This window comes from Mus caroli, unplaced genomic scaffold (assembly GCF_978045245.1).
Source record: "Mus caroli unplaced genomic scaffold, Mus_caroli_1 scaffold_8, whole genome shotgun sequence".
In the NCBI taxonomy this organism is placed as follows: Eukaryota; Metazoa; Chordata; class Mammalia; order Rodentia; family Muridae; genus Mus; species Mus caroli.
The window spans coordinates 59,159,390-59,177,243 of NW_028227263.1; the positions used below are offsets into that span (position 1 = coordinate 59,159,390).

General features: G+C 35.6%; 1 protein-coding gene across 2 annotated transcripts in view; it reads right to left on the bottom strand.

The window, feature by feature from the left end:
• Positions 1–17,854, bottom strand: part of Nox4 (NADPH oxidase 4) — a 146,239-nt gene that overhangs the window by 52,818 nt on the left and 75,567 nt on the right. For both annotated transcript variants that reach the window (XM_085841544.1, XM_021166295.3), the window contains exons 10-11: positions 16,078–16,242; positions 15,880–15,942 (exon numbers count right to left, since the gene is read on the bottom strand). In XM_085841544.1, the coding sequence (XP_085697670.1) occupies positions 15,880–15,942; positions 16,078–16,242 (228 nt within the window). The remainder of the gene's footprint in view (positions 1–15,879; positions 15,943–16,077; positions 16,243–17,854) is intronic.

Sequence of the window (17,854 nt, forward strand, 5' to 3'; positions counted from 1 at the left end):
GGAAGAGATCGTTATTGGCTCCAGAGACTCTAGGTACCTCATTAGCATGGAGGACTCTGTCCTGAGCCTTTGTGACCATACGTCATGTTTCTTTATGTGCAGCGTGTGGCATGGGTTTCAGGCTAGGAATCTGGCAGGGAGAGGGGAGTAGCCTAAGTTTTAAGTGTGTGCCCACCAAGTCTCCAGGGTCTCAGACCCATACTAACTTACATGGTTTTTCTGTCCCACAGTATTCTGCCTGCATTACTACACACCTACCAGTAGTGAGGACAACCAAGGAGGACCCCTGCCCCAGGCCCCTTGCTTGCCAGGTCCCCTTCAGGGTAGCAAACTGCCCTGTAAACCTGTACTCCATTTTCTGGCCCAAAACTCTGCCTGATTTCCTGGAGGCTCGTTGGCACTAGGAACAACAAGATGTCTAAAGGCCAGCAGAAGGACATAATTAACAAGAGCCAAGGCAATTTTGAACAACCAGAGACCAGCTATCCTATGGCAAGAAGCCCTGGATATCCTAACAGAGCTGAAGCAAAAGAAAATGACTTTATTCTAATTTTATGAAGATGATAGGGTCCTTTAAAAAGAAAATAAATTAACCGCTTACATAAATACAGGAAATCAAACCGGTGAAGGAAATGAATAAAAATGTTCAATACCTGAAAATGGAAATAGATGTAATAAAGAAAACATAAGCTGAGGGAATACTTGGAATGAAATACCTAGGAAAGAGAACAGGTATTACAGACACAAGCATCATCAACAGAATACAAAAGACTGAAGAAAAAAATCTCAGACTCAGGCTTAGAAGATAGGATAGAAGAAATTGATACATCAGTCAAAGAAAATGCTATATCTAAAATGTTCCTGACACAAAATATCTAGGAAATCTATGGCACTATGAAAATACCATACCTAAGAGGAATAATAGAAGATTCTCAGCTCAAATACCCAGAAAATATTTTCAACAAAATCATAGAAGAAAATTTCCCAAATGTAAAGAAAGTGATGTTTATACATATTCAAAAAGCTTATAGCATAGCCAATAGATTGGACAAGAAAAGAAAATCCTCCTACCACACAATATTCAAAGCATTAAGTTTACAGAACAAAGAAAGAATATTAAAAGCTGCAAGGGGAAAGGCCAAGTAACATATAAAGGTAGACCTATCAGAATTTTTCATACCTTCTCAAAAGAAATTTTAAAAGACAGAAGAGCCTGGCAGATGTCTCACAGACTCTAAGAAAACTCAGATTACGATACCCAGCCAAACTTCCAATCACCATAGATGGAGAAAACAAGATATTTCAAGAAAATACCAAATTTAAACAATATCTACCCACAAATTAAACCTTACAGAACATACTAGAAGAAAAATTCAGCAACAAAGATAAATATCACCTCAGAGTAAGTGGCTGGAAAAAGATTTTCCAAGCAAACAGACACAAATAAGGTGAAGGAGCTGTTCTAAGTTCTAATTTCTAATTTTTAAATAGACATTCAAGCAAAATTAATCAAAAAAATGGAGGACACTTCATACTCATAAAAGGAAATATACACCAAGATGACATCTCAATTCTTAATATCTATGCCTCAAGTGTAAAAGTACACACATTTATAAAAGAAACATTACTAAAGATTAAATCACAAATGGAACCCCAGACATTAATAGCGGGGGGATTTCAACATGCCACTCTTACCAATGGACAGGTCATTCAGACAGCAACTAAACAGAGGAATAATGAAACTAACAGATGTTATGAGTCAAACGGACCTAACAGATATCAACAAAACTTTTCACCCAAACACAAAAGAATATACCTTCTTCTCAGTATCTCAGGAAACCTTGTTCAAAATTGACCATGTAACTAGTGAGAAAGCAAGTCTCAATAGATACAAGAAAACTGAAATAACCCCATGTGTCTTATCAGACCACTATGGATTAAAGATGGATTTCAACAATAGACACAACAGACAGCATACAAACCCATGAAACATGAACAACTCCCTACTGAATGACTTTCGGGTAAAGGCAGAAATAAAGAAGAAATTAAAGGCTTCCTAGAGTTCAGTGCAGATGAATGCATAGCATACCAAAACTTATGGAACATAATGAAAGCAATGCTAGGAGGAAAGTTCATAGCACTGAGAACCTTCATAAAGAAATTAGAGAGATCTTCATATTAACAACTTAACAGTATACCTGAAAGGTCTAGAACAAAAAGAAGCAAATATCAAAACAGAAATAATAGAACTGAGGGCTGAAATCAATGACATAGAAACAAAGAAAACAACACAAAGAATATACAAAAGCAAGAGTTAGTTCTTTGAGAAAATCCACAAGATAGAGAAACTCTCTGCAAAATTAACTAAAAGGTATAAAGACAGTATCCAGATTAATAAAATCAGAAATGAAAAGAGGGCCATAACAACAGACTCTGAGGAAACCAAAAGCATCATCAGGCTTAACTTAAAAACCTAAATCCCACAAATTGAAAAATGTAAATGAAATGGACAATTTTCTTGATACCAACTAGCATTGTTAAGTCAAGATCAAGTAAACAATTTAAATAGATCTATAACCCCTTAGGAAATAGAAGCAGTTATTAACAGTCTCCCAATCAAAAATAAGGCCCAAGGCCAGGTGGTTTTAGCAGAGAATTCTACCAGTCCTTTTAAAGAAGAGCTAGCATAAACACTCCTCTAACTATTCCATAAAATAGACACAGCAGGAACATTGCCAACTTACTCTATGAGGCCTCAGTCACCTTGATATCTAAATCACAAAAGTCTCAACAAGAAAAATTTTAGACCAATTATGTGAATATTGATGCAAAAATACTCAACAAAATACTCAAAAGCCAAATTTAATAATGCATCAAAAACATTATCTACCATGTTCAATTAGGCTTCATCCTAGGAAAGCTGGAATGGCCCAACATATGAAAGTCAATCAATATAATACACCATATAAACAAATGGAGAGAAAACAACCCATATGATCATATCACTGGATGCTACAAAAGTATTGTTCATATTTATTTGATAGGCATTAAATTTTAAGTATGAAAAATTTATCAATGTTTACATATCAGTGAGACAAAATATTAAAATATATCTACTTAGGAATATGATTTCATTATATATGTACTTATTAATTAACCATCAAAAATATAAGAAATAATATATTTTTGTTTTTAAAACATGAGATTTGAAATAAACAAAATAATTGAAATTTATATCTATGTTCATTATCTAAAGTTATGTGTAACCTAATTTCATAAGTCAGAAAAATGATTGCAGATCACAAAATGATCAAAAGAATGTTATTAAATCATTTTGTGATCTGTCTCTGTGGCCCTTTTTTATTTTCTAGCTCCAATCTCTCACTTTTTTTTACTGTCTTCTAGCCAGTTCACTCTAAATTTAATTTAGCTGAAATTGTTATTACCTTATGTCTCAAATTATATTCTTTTGATTCTCATATATCTGTACATGGAACCAAATTCTTTCCAGAATAGGACCAAATATCACAATATCACATATTAGTCCTGCTGCCAGGTTCAATCAACTTTTAAGCCCTTTCAAATAAGTTTCCAAAAGAAACTGTCCGATCATAGCAATCTCATATTGGTTGTGCTATATGGAAAAGCACCTTCTTATTGATTGAAGTCTTGATTCCAAGCTAGTGATGCTACTGAGGTAATTGAGTAAGGAGGGCAGTAACTGAATCAATTGGTTAATTCACTGATGACTGTACAACTGTGTGAGTTGTACAGGCCAAGTCAAAGAAATTAGAGCATGGGAGGCCTAATACTAAAGGCTATGCTCTGTGCTCACATTTCCCTTTTATACATTCTATGACCTCTGGTATTATGAGCCAAAATAGACTCTTTGCTTAAGTTAACTTCTTTGGTATCCTGTCACAGTAATGAAAAACTGACTCAAAAGCATGCAAATTCTCTTTCTTACAGTCAAAAGTCAAAATTAGTTGGTTCATCTCTATTCTGTACGATTCAATTTCATCTATTTTAATTCAACAAATTGTCAACATTTAATACATCCCTAAACACAATTTATTTACAGTCTGGTCATTTATAACAAGTTCTCTTCCATTCGGCTGTTAACTCTTGGAAACTCTTTGAGACTTATCTCAAAGCCTGCATTTCATAAGAGCCTGAATTTCTTTGTCAAAAAATTCTTCACTTCTCTGAACCTAAAAGATTTGTGAAGCTTTTGTATCCCCACTTCATTTTACAGTCTGTGATATTTTGTATACTTTGTCCATATGAATATGTTTAAAAGGTTTAGAAAACAGGGGACTAATATCCAATATATATAAAGAACTCAAGAAGGTGGACTCTATAAAATCAAATAACCCCATTAAAAAATGGGGCTCAGAACTGAACAAAGAATTCTCACCTGAGGAATACCAAATGGCAGAGAAGCACCTGAAAAAATGTTCAACATCCTTAATCATCAGGGAAATGCAAATCAAAACAACCCTGAGATTCCACCTCACACCAGTCAGAATGGCTAAGATCAAAAATTCAGGTGACAGCAGATGCTTGCAAGGATGTGGAGAAAGAGGAACACTCCTCCATTGTTGGTGGGATTGCAAGCTTGTACAACCACTCTGGAAATCCGTCTGGCGGTTCCTCAGAAAATTGGACATAGTACTACCGGAGGATCCAGCAACACCTCTCCTGGGCATATATCCAGAAGATGTCCCAACCGGTAAGAAGGACACATGCTCCACTATGTTCATAGCAGCCTTATTTATAATAGCCAGAAGCTGGAAAGAACCCAGATGCCCCTCAACAGAGGAATGGATACAGAAAATGTGGTACATTTACACAATGGAATACTACTCAGCTATTAAAAAGAATGAATTTATGAAATTCCTAGGCAAATGGATGGACCTGGAGGGCATCATCCTGAGTGAGGTAACCCAATCACAAAGGAACTCACACAATATGTACTCATGGATAAGTGGATATTAGCCCAGAAACTTAGGATACCCAAGATATAAGATACAATTTGCTAAACGCATGAAACTCAAGAAGAACGAAGACCAAAGTGTGGACACTTTGCCCCTTCTTAGAATTGGGAACAAAACACCCATGGAAGGAGTTACAGAGACAAAATTTGGAGCTGTGACGAAAGGATGGATCATCTAGTGATTGTCATATCCGGGGATCCAACCCATGATCAGCTTCCAAACGCTGACACCATTGCATACACTAGCAAGATTTTGCTGATTGGACCCAGATATAGCTGTCTCTTGTGAGACTATGCCGGAGCCTAGCAAATACAGAAGTGGATGCTCAAAGTCAGCTACTGAATGGATCACAGGGCCCCCAATGGAGGAGCTAGAGAAAGCACCCAAGGAACTAAAGGGAAGTGCAACCCTACAGGTGGAACAACAATATGAACTAACCAGTACCCTGGAGCTCTTGTTTCTAGCTGCATATGTATCAAAAGATGGCCTAGTAGGCCATCACTGGAAAGAGAGGCCCATTGGACTTGCAAACTTTATATGCCCCAGTACAGGGGAACGCCAGGGCCCAAAAGGGGGAGTGGGTGTGTAGGGGAGTGGGGGGGTGGGTATGGGGGACTTTTGGGATAGCATTGGAAATGTAAATGAGGAAAATACCTAATAAAAATATTTAAAAAATGAAAACAAGATGTAGTTCAAAATTATTGTTACATATTCTAAAAATCTATAATATATTACATACAGGATGGAAGGTGGAAAAACATTAGTTGAATGAAGTATCACTTGAATAAAATATTAAAGAATGAACCTGAGAGAAACATATGGACTTCAAATGTATGTCTTTCTTCCATGACTACTTCATCTTCTAAAGACAAATTTATTGTGGTTTCAAAATATTCTAGATACTGTGATAGGAGAACATATAATTTCACAAATGAGAAATATTCAAAAAAGCATGAGAAAGCACAGTGAGTTAGGAGCATAGAGTACCTCATAGAAATGCAACACTGTGAGCTAAATATTTTTATACATACAAAATGATACTGTTTAGTTAAACATAAATAGAATAAAATAGTGTATATCTGTATATTTGAAAATTTTATACTCATTATTAAACACAGAATATGTAAATGTACTTTTGATAACATAGATTAGAAGTCCAATTTTATTTTTTTGTTGTTCTTTATACTAACAAATAAGGCCTGGAGAGATGGTCTAGTGTTTAAAAACCCTTCCTGCTCATTCAGAGGATGTGGATTCGTTCCCTGTACAAGTTTTTAAAAGGCAGAATGTAGTGAGATGTTGGAAATGAATAGGGAAATATTTGAAACTAAAATTCTTCTGAAGGGAGCAACTTGGAAACTAATGCCACCAGAACACTGGAGAACCTCAGCTCTCAGAGTCAGGAAGATCAAATCTGGAGTTCAAAAATGTCTATCTATATTTGTATATCAGTTTCTCTCTCCCAAGATTTTCTTTAGTCTGACAAAAAATATGAGAAGTACCACTCTAGAAACCCAAAGTAAAACAGAAGCAAAACACACAGGTCTTTGGGTCTGGAACTATGGCCCATTGAAAGCAAAGTGTAGGCTATCACTCATTTATTGGATAAAAAATGCAAGCATGCTGCATAATACATCCAAATCATATGATTTAAACTGAGTTTCACAACCTGGATCCTAATCCAGTCTTTCCTCTTTTAGTTAATAGAACTCTAATTCTTTAGGCCAGAAACTTAGGTATGAACCTTGAATTTTGTACATTTACAACCCAATTGCAAGAGAAAAACAAGTCTTGACCACCAAAACCTCAAAATGGATTTAGGAGTTGACAGTTCTTGTCAGGTCTAGTGTCACCACCATTATCAAAGCTATCATCATACCTACCTACTGGATGGGACAGACACCTAGCTGCTCTCCCTGCTTCTGCTAATGTAGTAACCAGAATCACACACGGAAAAGGACAGTGCCTTAAATGTCTGGGAAACACATCCTGATATGAACTGGGATTTTCGATCTGGAAACACAGGTGGACCATCAGAGAAATATAGACAGCTGTAAAGTAACAGAGGGTTAGTCGACTGATAATAGTGTCTTTTGGCATTCAGAGCTCATGGGAATGTAAAGGGAAATAAATGAAACAAGACTGAATCAAAAGTCATCATAAACATGGATGTCCTGGAAACAAAACGAAAATTGTAAAAAGTGTTTCAATAAAAAATGACAGCAGCATGAAAAGGTGCTGATTTGTAAAGACCATGAATCAATGGGAAATGCTCAGTGCATTTACCAGTAAGAAGGCATGGCTCATCTTGGAAGTATCTTCATGGCATGCTGCTGTGGCCAAATCCAAGGGTAAGCAACATGGATTGCTGCTGATGAATGCAGCAGTAGCTAGAAGGGACGAGTCAGGAAAGGAGTGTCTTCATTTTCTCCTTGAAACCAGGAGGTGAAAGAAATATCAAAAACTATTGATGGAATAAATCAAATTAATATTAACCAGTCTATTTGTTCTGAGTATGCTGCTTTATTTAGCTCACATTTATCACAGAAGCTATCATTAGCCTCTGAGGAAACATTGCTTTTCTCCTGGAAGACAGCCAAAGTACAGGAGTTAGGTGATGTTTAATTCTCAAAAACCTCAAACATTTTGTTGGGTTCTATGGATACTAATCACTGTCTGTGGTTTTCAACACTGTGCCTTGAATACATAATGAGAGATTGTGCCTGGCAAGCTACCTTCTCCTCCAAGTTTCTAGTGCAAAAGATCTGAGAAAAACAAGAGTAAGGCAAGTTTTAAGTGCTAACAAGAAGGGATTAAGAACAGAAATCAAAGTAGTTGACAAAGAATTACTAATTACATTTAATGACATAAAATTTAATAAATGACAACTGTAACATATTGTCTTGTTTTCATTTTCTTTTAAATATATATATATATATATATATATATATATATATATATATATATAAAGAAAAGAACATGAAACAGAAAAATAATGGACCAGCAGGCATGCTATGTGAAAAGTGCAGAAAATAAACAGGAGAACCACTAGGTTCTGACTCATGGAAAAAATACAAAATTGGGTTTTTCATATTTCGAAATGATGAATCATACAACTGAAACTACAGATGTCAGGAAAGCATGTTTATTTCTGAATAAAAACAACACTAGAAGGACATGGAGGTATGTGCATAGGCTTCAATGAGTTAATACTGAAAAGGAAGACTGTATTACTTCTATAATTGATAATTTATGAAAAAGAAGATAAAATCATGTACCACAGCAAAAAATTAAGAGATGCTGAGTTTTGTAATAAGTACATCTTATCTTTTCTTAAGTCCTTTTGCGAAGTCCTTTTAAAACTCACTTTTATTTTTGCTTTTTAAATTAGAAAACAAACAGCATGATGTGCGACCCCCCCCAAGCCAAAAAAAAAAAATCTAAACATTCATTCGTTATAGAAAACAGCTGGGAAACACCTAGTAGCATAGGAACACAGCGTAAAATTCTATTTACTTATTAAGTCAATAAATGCCTAAAAGGAAAAATTATCATGAAAAATTGGTTCTAGTTCTAGCTTTTGTCATCAGTTACACTGTTTAATGACTTTTGTCTCTTCAACAATTTACATTTTTGGTTCTTCAAATAAAACTTGGACAGGATGGGCTGGAGAGATGGCTCAGCAGTTAAGAGCATTGACTGCTCTTCCAGAGGTCCTGAGTTCAATTCCCAGCAACCACATGGTGGCTCACAACCATCTGGGATGGGATCTGATGCCCTCTTCTGGTGTGTCTGAAGACAACTACAGTGTATACACACACACACACACACACACACACACACACACACACACATATATATATATATATATATATATATATATATATATATTTATAATAAACAAACAAATCTTAAAAAAACTTGGACAGGAAATGTTGAACCTTAAATATATTAGTAAGTTGGATTTATATGTTTAATTTCAGGTTCTAAAAGAGAATCACTTTGCACAAACAAATAGTGCTTTGAGATAAGTTATCCTTCACTTTCCTTCCAATTCTTCTCAAAATTTACAATCAAAACACTCAAGGCTCCCAGCAGTAGAGATGGCTACCTATGACTGGCTTTCTACTGGGACTTTCCTGATACTCACTCAAAATTTCTTCATGTGAATCCAAGTTCCCTGCCCTGGAGACATGGAGACATCTAAAATTCAAAGTCAACTCCACTGGGGGATAAAAAGCTTTGGGTCTTTGACACCAAGACAGGACAACTGTGAAATAACACCTCATCTGAAGAGCTCTTGTCAGCTGTTTTGAGACCTCTTCTATTATTCTACTGTACCATTAAAGTTCTGGTTGCCTTTTTGTCTGTCAAGCCTTACAAGATGCTGTCCTGAGTACAATTCCCAACAATTCGATATCATGTAATCTCCCTCTTGGTCTTAATTTTCGAAGACTTATGCTTTTATTTTTTTCTTTTTATAAAAAACAATATTTATTTTATACATACATGTGCTTTGTCTGTACATAACAGAAGAGGGATTTGGATCCCATTATAGATGATTGTGACAATCATATGAAAATTGAACTAAAGACCCATGGAATAGCAGCCAGTGCTCTGAACCACTGACCTATCACTCCAGCCTTCCTCCCATTTTTTTCTTTTTCCATTTATATAATTATCTTTACAAATTCTTTCATTATTGTGTTATTTTATGTTATATCTCTTTATTTGTCTTCTCTTCAATAACCTTTCTGAATCTTCTGTTTTTCCTTTATTTAACCTTATTTCTGCTACATTTTCTTCAGTCCCAGCTCCTTTGGTTACCAGTCCATTTACCCTAAATTATTTGACTTGCATAGCATGCTGTACATATTTTTTGCCTTTTTGTTGTTGTTCTACAGATAATAGATTTAACTATAGTTTAGTGAGATCTAATTAACTTTAAGCATGTTTCAACATACTGCTTGATTTGAGTTGCTGTTAACAACTGTTTTTTCTTCTTTACTTTCTGAATGGTACTAGAGATTGAGCTCTACCAGAGTAGGCTGCTATGCTGTGAAGATGGTTTCTATTAAAGAGCACTTGTTATATTGGCAGTGAACCAGTGTTCAGTACCCAGCACCAACATGAGGTGGCTCAAAATCATCTGATCTTTACAGGCTCTTCCACACAAATGTTCATATCCACACAGAGGACACACACACACACCACACACACACACACAAATTAATATTTTTAGACAAAAGAATATGCTGATCATTGAGAAGATGCCCAAAACCAAATGGAAGCGATATACAAACAATCGATACTTAATTGGCAACATACGGACACCAAATGACATAAAAAAAGGCTACACACCTCCTATAAAAGATACCATGCATTTATGAATTCAAAGATTCTACAATGACAAAAATGCACTAATTTACTCATGAGAGTTTTCATTGGCCACAAAAAATAATTGAAATAAGCAGAGACATGAAGAAAGGCAATCAACAGTAGACCTGGACTAGAAAGCCAACAACACAGAATAGTAAGTCAGAAGGGCAGTGTCAAAATATATGAGAAAGTTAATACCATAGCAGAGAAATTCATTAGGATAATTAAATTGGGGGAAAATGAAAATAGATTCTGGCAGTGAAATATCAAATGAATCAAGTTAAAATACAAAGAAAATGTCACAGCAGTCTCAACGAAGTAAAAGAAGGAATGTGAACGATGAAGATCAAAGTAAAAAAAAAAATAACGCATTCAAATATCAATAAAGGAATACAATAAATAAAAGGGCCTAATCACAATTTCCCAGAATTCTGAGCTCTATCATGAAACCAAACATAAATATCCATAGGGCTGAGATCAAAACTACAGGCATAGAAAAATCTATGTCAATAAAATTATAGAATAAACATCCCCAGATCTAGTGCTCCCATTGTATAGAAACAAGACTTGGAGATTAAAGAGCAGAAGCTTCAAGAATATATTTTGGTTTCAATATAACAAATACATAATACTGAGGTATCTCAGTGGAATGTGCTGATCTGAACTGTGATTTAAAATGCAGCTGATTCAAGGTCGTGTGCAGGATGAAAGCCCTTCAGGTTTATGAATTCTGATTTGTGTGTGTGTGTGTGTGTGTGTGTGTGTGTGTGTGTGTATGTGTGTGTGTGTGTGTGTGTGTGTGTGTGTGTGTCTTTCTCATTTTGGCTTGAGAAAGAAGCTGTAGAGAAGTGAGACGTTTGACCTAAAAGCCTCTCTATGTCAGGGGAAAACTCTTGTCATTATTTCTGAGAAAACATAACATTTTTAGTAAAGTATAATAACAGTGAGATAACTTTTTTCCCTAAGACAGTTGATGCTTACTGGTATGTTATGCTATTTTCTCCATTTGGAACATGTTGGAAAATATTTTTTATGAAAAAAAGGACTCTCCAAGCTTTGTAGTTGGCATTCAATAATTTGCTTCATTTCTTACAATCTATGTTCTGTTTAATACTACCTCTATGAAAGAAATTTAAAAATAAATTCTCAAACAGCGATTCTGGAGGAAATTTATAACGATTGTAAACAGTAGGTCTGCTCTCCTAAATTCTATAAAGCTACTTGTATATTTTCTCCCTTTTCACCTTCTACTTTTTTCTGATAACAGCTTCATGTTTATCAATGTATGAAAGCTGAGATATGAAAATATGTCTTAAAACTGTCAGAAGCAGACATGATTTAGATGCAATTTTATTTTTGTTACAGTTAAACATTTGTTATTCAGGTACATTTCTGTTACTTGGTAAAACATGAGAAACACTAGAGGACTAATGGGCGTGCCATAGCAATCTGACTTCTCATAAGAACTGTGTTCTAAAAGCTCCTAGGATACACTCCATGTGAGTAGCCTAGCTTTAACTATTTCTCATGACAAATGCTTCACTTTCACACTAGTCAAAGCCCATACAGCAGCAGATGAAAGAGTATTCAGAATAACTCACCATCACTACAGACAAGAAACTGTATATCCATATTGTGCTGTGCCAGGGCTGCCATCGTTTATGACAGATCTAAATATATATCATTATCTCACTAGATGCTAAACAACTTTTCTTTGATGATTATTAAACAAGATTCACTCATATAGACAGAATACAAAATTTGAAGTAAATAAAGAGAAAAGTGTCATTTGTTTCTTCAGAAAACCCTTTTGAATATATGGCCTCTGATTTTATTCTAACAAATTAATACAAGCTTGTTGGTTCCTTTATTCTTTATGTATAGAATTATTTAGCTCAACTGTCAATGTTCTGGTGATTTTGAGACATAAACTTGAACTGAAAATTAAAATCATAATGGTTTTATTCACACACCAGATACTTTCAGTACTTTCATGATTATTTTTTTATGCTGTACTTGTAGTTTGCTTAACTCCTACAAATCTATTATTCAGAACTGACTAAATCATAATATTATACTGAAAGCCAAATGTCCCAAAAGATAAAGTAATACACCCATTGGCTGTGAATTTTAAATCTAATACATATAATCCAAAAGTCACTTCACAAACCTATACCCTAAACATAAACATTTAAATTATTGGTTAGAACACATGAAACTGAAGAAGAATGAAGACCAAAGTGTGGACACTTTGCCCCTTCTTAGAATTGGAAACAATCACCTGGAATGAGTTACAAAGACAAAGTTTGGAGCTGAGACAAAAGGATGGACCATCTGGAGACTGCCATATCCAGGTATCCATCCCATAATTAGCCTCCAAACGATGACAACATTGCATACACTAGCAAGCGTTTGCTGAAAGGACCCAGATATAGCTGTCTCTTGTGAGACTAGGCCGGGGCCTAGCAAACACATAAGTGGATGCTCACAGTCAGCTATTGGATGGATCGCAGGGCCCCCAGTGGAGGAGCTAGAGAAAGTATCCAAGGAGCTAAAGAGATCTACAACCCTGTAGGTGCAACAACATTATGAACTAACCAGTACCCAGGAGCTCTTGACTCTAGCTGCATATGTATCAAAAGATGGCCTAGTAGGCCATCACTGGAAAGAGAGGCCCATTGGACACACAAACTTTATATGCCCCAGTACAGGGGAACGCCAGGGCCAAAAAGTGGTAATGGGTGGGTAGGGGAGTGGGGGGAGGGTATGGGGGACTTTTGGGATAGCATTGGAAATGTAATTGAGGAAAATACATAATAAAAAAATATTAAAAAAAAAGGAAAAAAAGAAAAGTAGGAAATAGTAAAATAATAAAATATAATTTTGTGATTAGAAAAAAAAGTTATTGGTTTTTCTTTCTTTCTCCCTAATGTGGTAAATTTTACTTTTTGTATATACATCAAGGTTGTGTTAGTTATTCTTTATCAGAAACATGAATGAGACCTAAACATCAGTCCTTAATGCAAATATCAAATAAACAGTATTTCCTCACTGTGGAATATTATATAGGCATTGAAAAGAATGTGGTACATTTAAACAATGAGGGACTACTCAGCTATTAAAAACATGCATTTATGAAATTCTTAGGCAAATGGATGGAATTAGAAAATACTACCCTGAGTGAGGGAACCCAATCACACACGTGGTATGCAACTCACTGATAAATGGATATTAGCCCAGACACCCAGAATACCCAAGATACAATTTGCAAACCACATGAAACTCAAGAAGGAAGACCAAAGTGTGGGTACCTCGAGCCTTCTGAGAAGGGGGGGGGGCAGGGGGGCAAAATACCCATGGAAGGAGTTATAGAGACAAAGTTCAGAGCAGAGCCCGAAGGAATGATCATCCAGAGACTGCCCCACCTGTGGCTCCATCCCAAAATATACAATCACCAAACCCAGAGACTTTTGTGGATGCGAACAAGTGCTTACTGACAGAGCCTGGTATAGCTGTCTCCAGAGAGGCTCCACCAGTGCCTGACAAATGCAGAGGTGGATCCTCCCAGCCAATCATTGGACTGATCACAGGGTCCCCAATGAGGGAGCTAGAGAAAGGACTCAAGGAGATGAAGGGGTTAGCAGCCCCACAGGAGGAAATAACCAGCACCTGTAGAGTTCCCAGGGACTAAATCTCCAACCAAAGAATACACATGTTGTGACTCATTGCTCCAGCTGCATATGTAGCTGAGGATGGTCATCAATGGGAGGAGAGGCCCTTGGTCCTGTGAAAGGCTCTATGCACTAGTGTAGGGGAATGCCAGGACCAGAAAGCAGGTATGGGTAGGTTGGTGAACAGAGGGATGCGGGAGGGGATAGGGGGTTTTCGGAGGGGAAACCAGGAAAGGGGACACCATTTGAAATATAAATAAAGTAAATATCTAATAAAAAGTAAAAGTTTTTAAAAAATTAAGAAAAGAATGAGAAACTGTTCATGGTATAGCCTTGAAGGATGTGATGTAGTGAGAGAACCATTTGATCAAACAAGCAAACCCCAGGAATTTGTATATGCTGAAATAGATGATAAAATATCTGGAATTACCTAATTATGGGGAAGAAGATATGAAAATGAAAAACTAAAAATCCATCAATTTTATCTTTCGTTTTTGAATCATGTGAAATATAAGTGGTAAAAGCTCAAACAGGCTTACAAACCTCCTGCTCTGGGAGCAAATGAGATCACATGCTCACTGTATACTCAACTATACAATCCAATGCCTCACCTATACACACAATGAGATGACCAACTCAAGGTCATCAGATTAAGCACTCTGATGCAGGAAGAGGCATATTGGATATTTCTTTCAATTTTGGATGATCGATTTTACCCCTAACATAAAATCATCTATATATTTCAGGAAAGAGTTCAGGAGGAAAGGATGAGGGAAAAGGGAGGGCACTGTAGATACATGATACGCTGGAATAAAATCCATTTTTTAATCTTTAGTAATTTGCTATATGTATATGATGTAAATTTTAGCATATATTGGGTAAAAATATTTTATTATTATACTAATGCAGGTTTAAGCATAATTTGTGACTGTATACAGATATCTCTATGATTTGTCTAATTTCATTTATCCAACTTTGTTTTCCTCATATATGAAGTTATCAGCTAAATTGTGCTTCACCTTCTCTTACTACTATCTGTATTTTTAATGCTTCTACATCATCCATAGTATCTTTCTTCCCTTATTCCAACTCTTTAATGAAAATTGGCCATATTTTATTTCCACACATAATTTATACACAGAAAACAACAAAATTCTTTTTTTTGTTGTTTATTTTCTCTTTTTAAATACAGAATCCCAAGCCATTTACATTGTCCTTAAACTCACTATGCTGCCATGGATGACTTTGAACATTGGCGTCTCCTACCTCTACCTCTGGAGTACTTGGATTATAGACATGCAACAGCACGCACAGTGTACAGGGTTTTCAGGATGGAACCTGACAGGATCTCATGCATCCTAGGAATAAAACCCCATCTGACCAACATTCCCAAGCCCACTACAAATATATGGAAAAGGAAAACTAAGAGTTTTCTATGCTTTAAAGCAAAAAGCTTTAATAAATTTTAAATAAGCACATTGTTTAGTGAATAGTTAGGAATTAGAAAATCATGGAAAGCCAATACTTACAAAGTCTCTGAATAGAAAACTATATTTCTTTGAAAAAAAAAAGCTAACTAAAACATGAAGAAACTATGATCATCTAATAATTTTGAGAATGAAGTAAAACACATACACAAATATACACATGTGAATCACATAGACACATATATTCAGACATGTGTGTCTGTATAGGCACACATATGTGTGTGCACAAATATGTATATACACACAGATAAACAAATACATATGCCCATGTGCACACATATATACGCATAGACAAAGATGTTCTGCAATCTAAATTTTTTTTAAAATTCAAGAAATATGTCTTACCATTGTGAGAGTAAATGGGTGGTTTTCTAATGCTGATACACTGGGGCAATGGAGAATAATATACTAAAAAAGCAACAAACAGATAATGTTTTAAATGATCAAAAAAGAAATACAACTATTCCAATAAATCTGTCTATTAACTTTTAAAAATTTCCTAAGGATAAAAGATATTTGCAAAGCCACTAACCACTGGCTCACCTGGCCAGGTCTTGCTTTAAAGTTTTCTTTGATCATACGGAGTTCCATCACATCGGAGGGATGATTGATGACTGAGATGATGGTGACAGGTTTGTTGCTCCGGATGCATCGGTAAAGCCTCTCCGCACAATAAAGGCACAAAGGTCCAGAAATCCAAATCCAGGTCTAAAGGAAAATTTTCACAATTTTGCTTCATGTAATGTATGACTGAATTAACAACTGAGCAATACTTCAATTTATATTTTAAACAGGAAGATATTAATAAGCATGAGTAAAATATGGCTAAAGCTCTCAGCAATGAAATTGTGAGAGAAAAAGTAATATAGAACCCTAATCTCAAATCTATATCCTATTGAGCACTACCATTGCTATGTAAACATTCCTTCAGACAACCATCTGTACATTGAAGTGCGTGACAGGGATATACCAGAACCCTCTGTATAGTAAAGAGAAGTTAAAGCTTCATATTTATCTGCTGATGATTTAGAAAAATAAAACCGTTCCAAGGTTTAGTAGAAAACATAATGCCCTCGATAGTTAATGGATATAACACTGATGTATAGACACATTTCAGCTTTATAAACATGATGTCTAATGTAAGTGCATTTCTAGTTTTGAAAATAGTATGCACCGAGCACATTTGTATTACACGTTTTACATAATATAATAGGCCAAAATTACACTTTTATGAGAAATGACAGTTTTGATGCCTATGAGAATCATCTTTCCCCTACAACTGACTACTATAGCCTCTCCTTGTCTTCAAAGCTGTCAACTGAATTGTAATGTATTTATAAAGATGTTTGCTTTCTTGTTTACTGAGACAGAGTTTCATTGTATTCGGGCAGCTTTCTTTTGGACTTGATATCCTGCTGTCTCTGCCTTTTGATTATATAGGCTTAGAGGTGTCTGCTAATCCATGCAACCTTCAGTTTGATTTTAATGGCCCTTCGAAGGAAACTTATTTACACAGCTTTACCAGACATTGCTCACTCAATGAATGCAGTTAGCTCCTGCTCTGTAGACTGTGACAATGAACGTGACACTCTGAAGATATGCAGGGTGAGATAAGTTCTACAATGAAGTGACCTTGCATCTGCAAGTCAGTGACTCCTAGATGATTAAGACCCACATAAAGAAAATGGAACTTGCCATATTTACCTTACATAATATTCATCATTCTATGACACTTGGAAAACTGACCAGCTGACTCCAAAGTCATCTAAAAATTCATTGGTGCTTCTCTGTCTTCTCTCTTTGAAATAGAATTTCCTTTCCTCTATTTCATATGCAAAATAGTGGGCTTCAGTTAGATGTTGGCAGTTACCTCAGACAAGGGCAGAGTTGGGGTGCAAGTCACTGAAGTATTTGTGGAGTAGTTGAAGAACTTTCCAAGGCCATGATTAGAGTTAAAGACCTATGTCTACACATTTCCTCTTCCACCACTTGTTTATAGACTTTGGTCAGGATACTTGTTTAAGCTCAATGTTTTCATCAGATAATTGAGTAATTGTTTCAAAGGTTAATTGTGGATACTGAAGGAAATGCTGCATACAGAGCAATTCGGCATAGTGCCAAGAGAATTATACTAAACATTCAACAAATTAACATCACTATTATATATAATATGTTGTAATAGTATATTGCAACAATTAGTAGGGTTTGTTTGTTTACAGTTTGTTAAATTTAAACTGCATGTCTTTATAGCTTTAGAATATATATTTGTTGTCTCTCTGAAAGCAAACACTAGGAAAAGCATACATTTTTCTATATACGC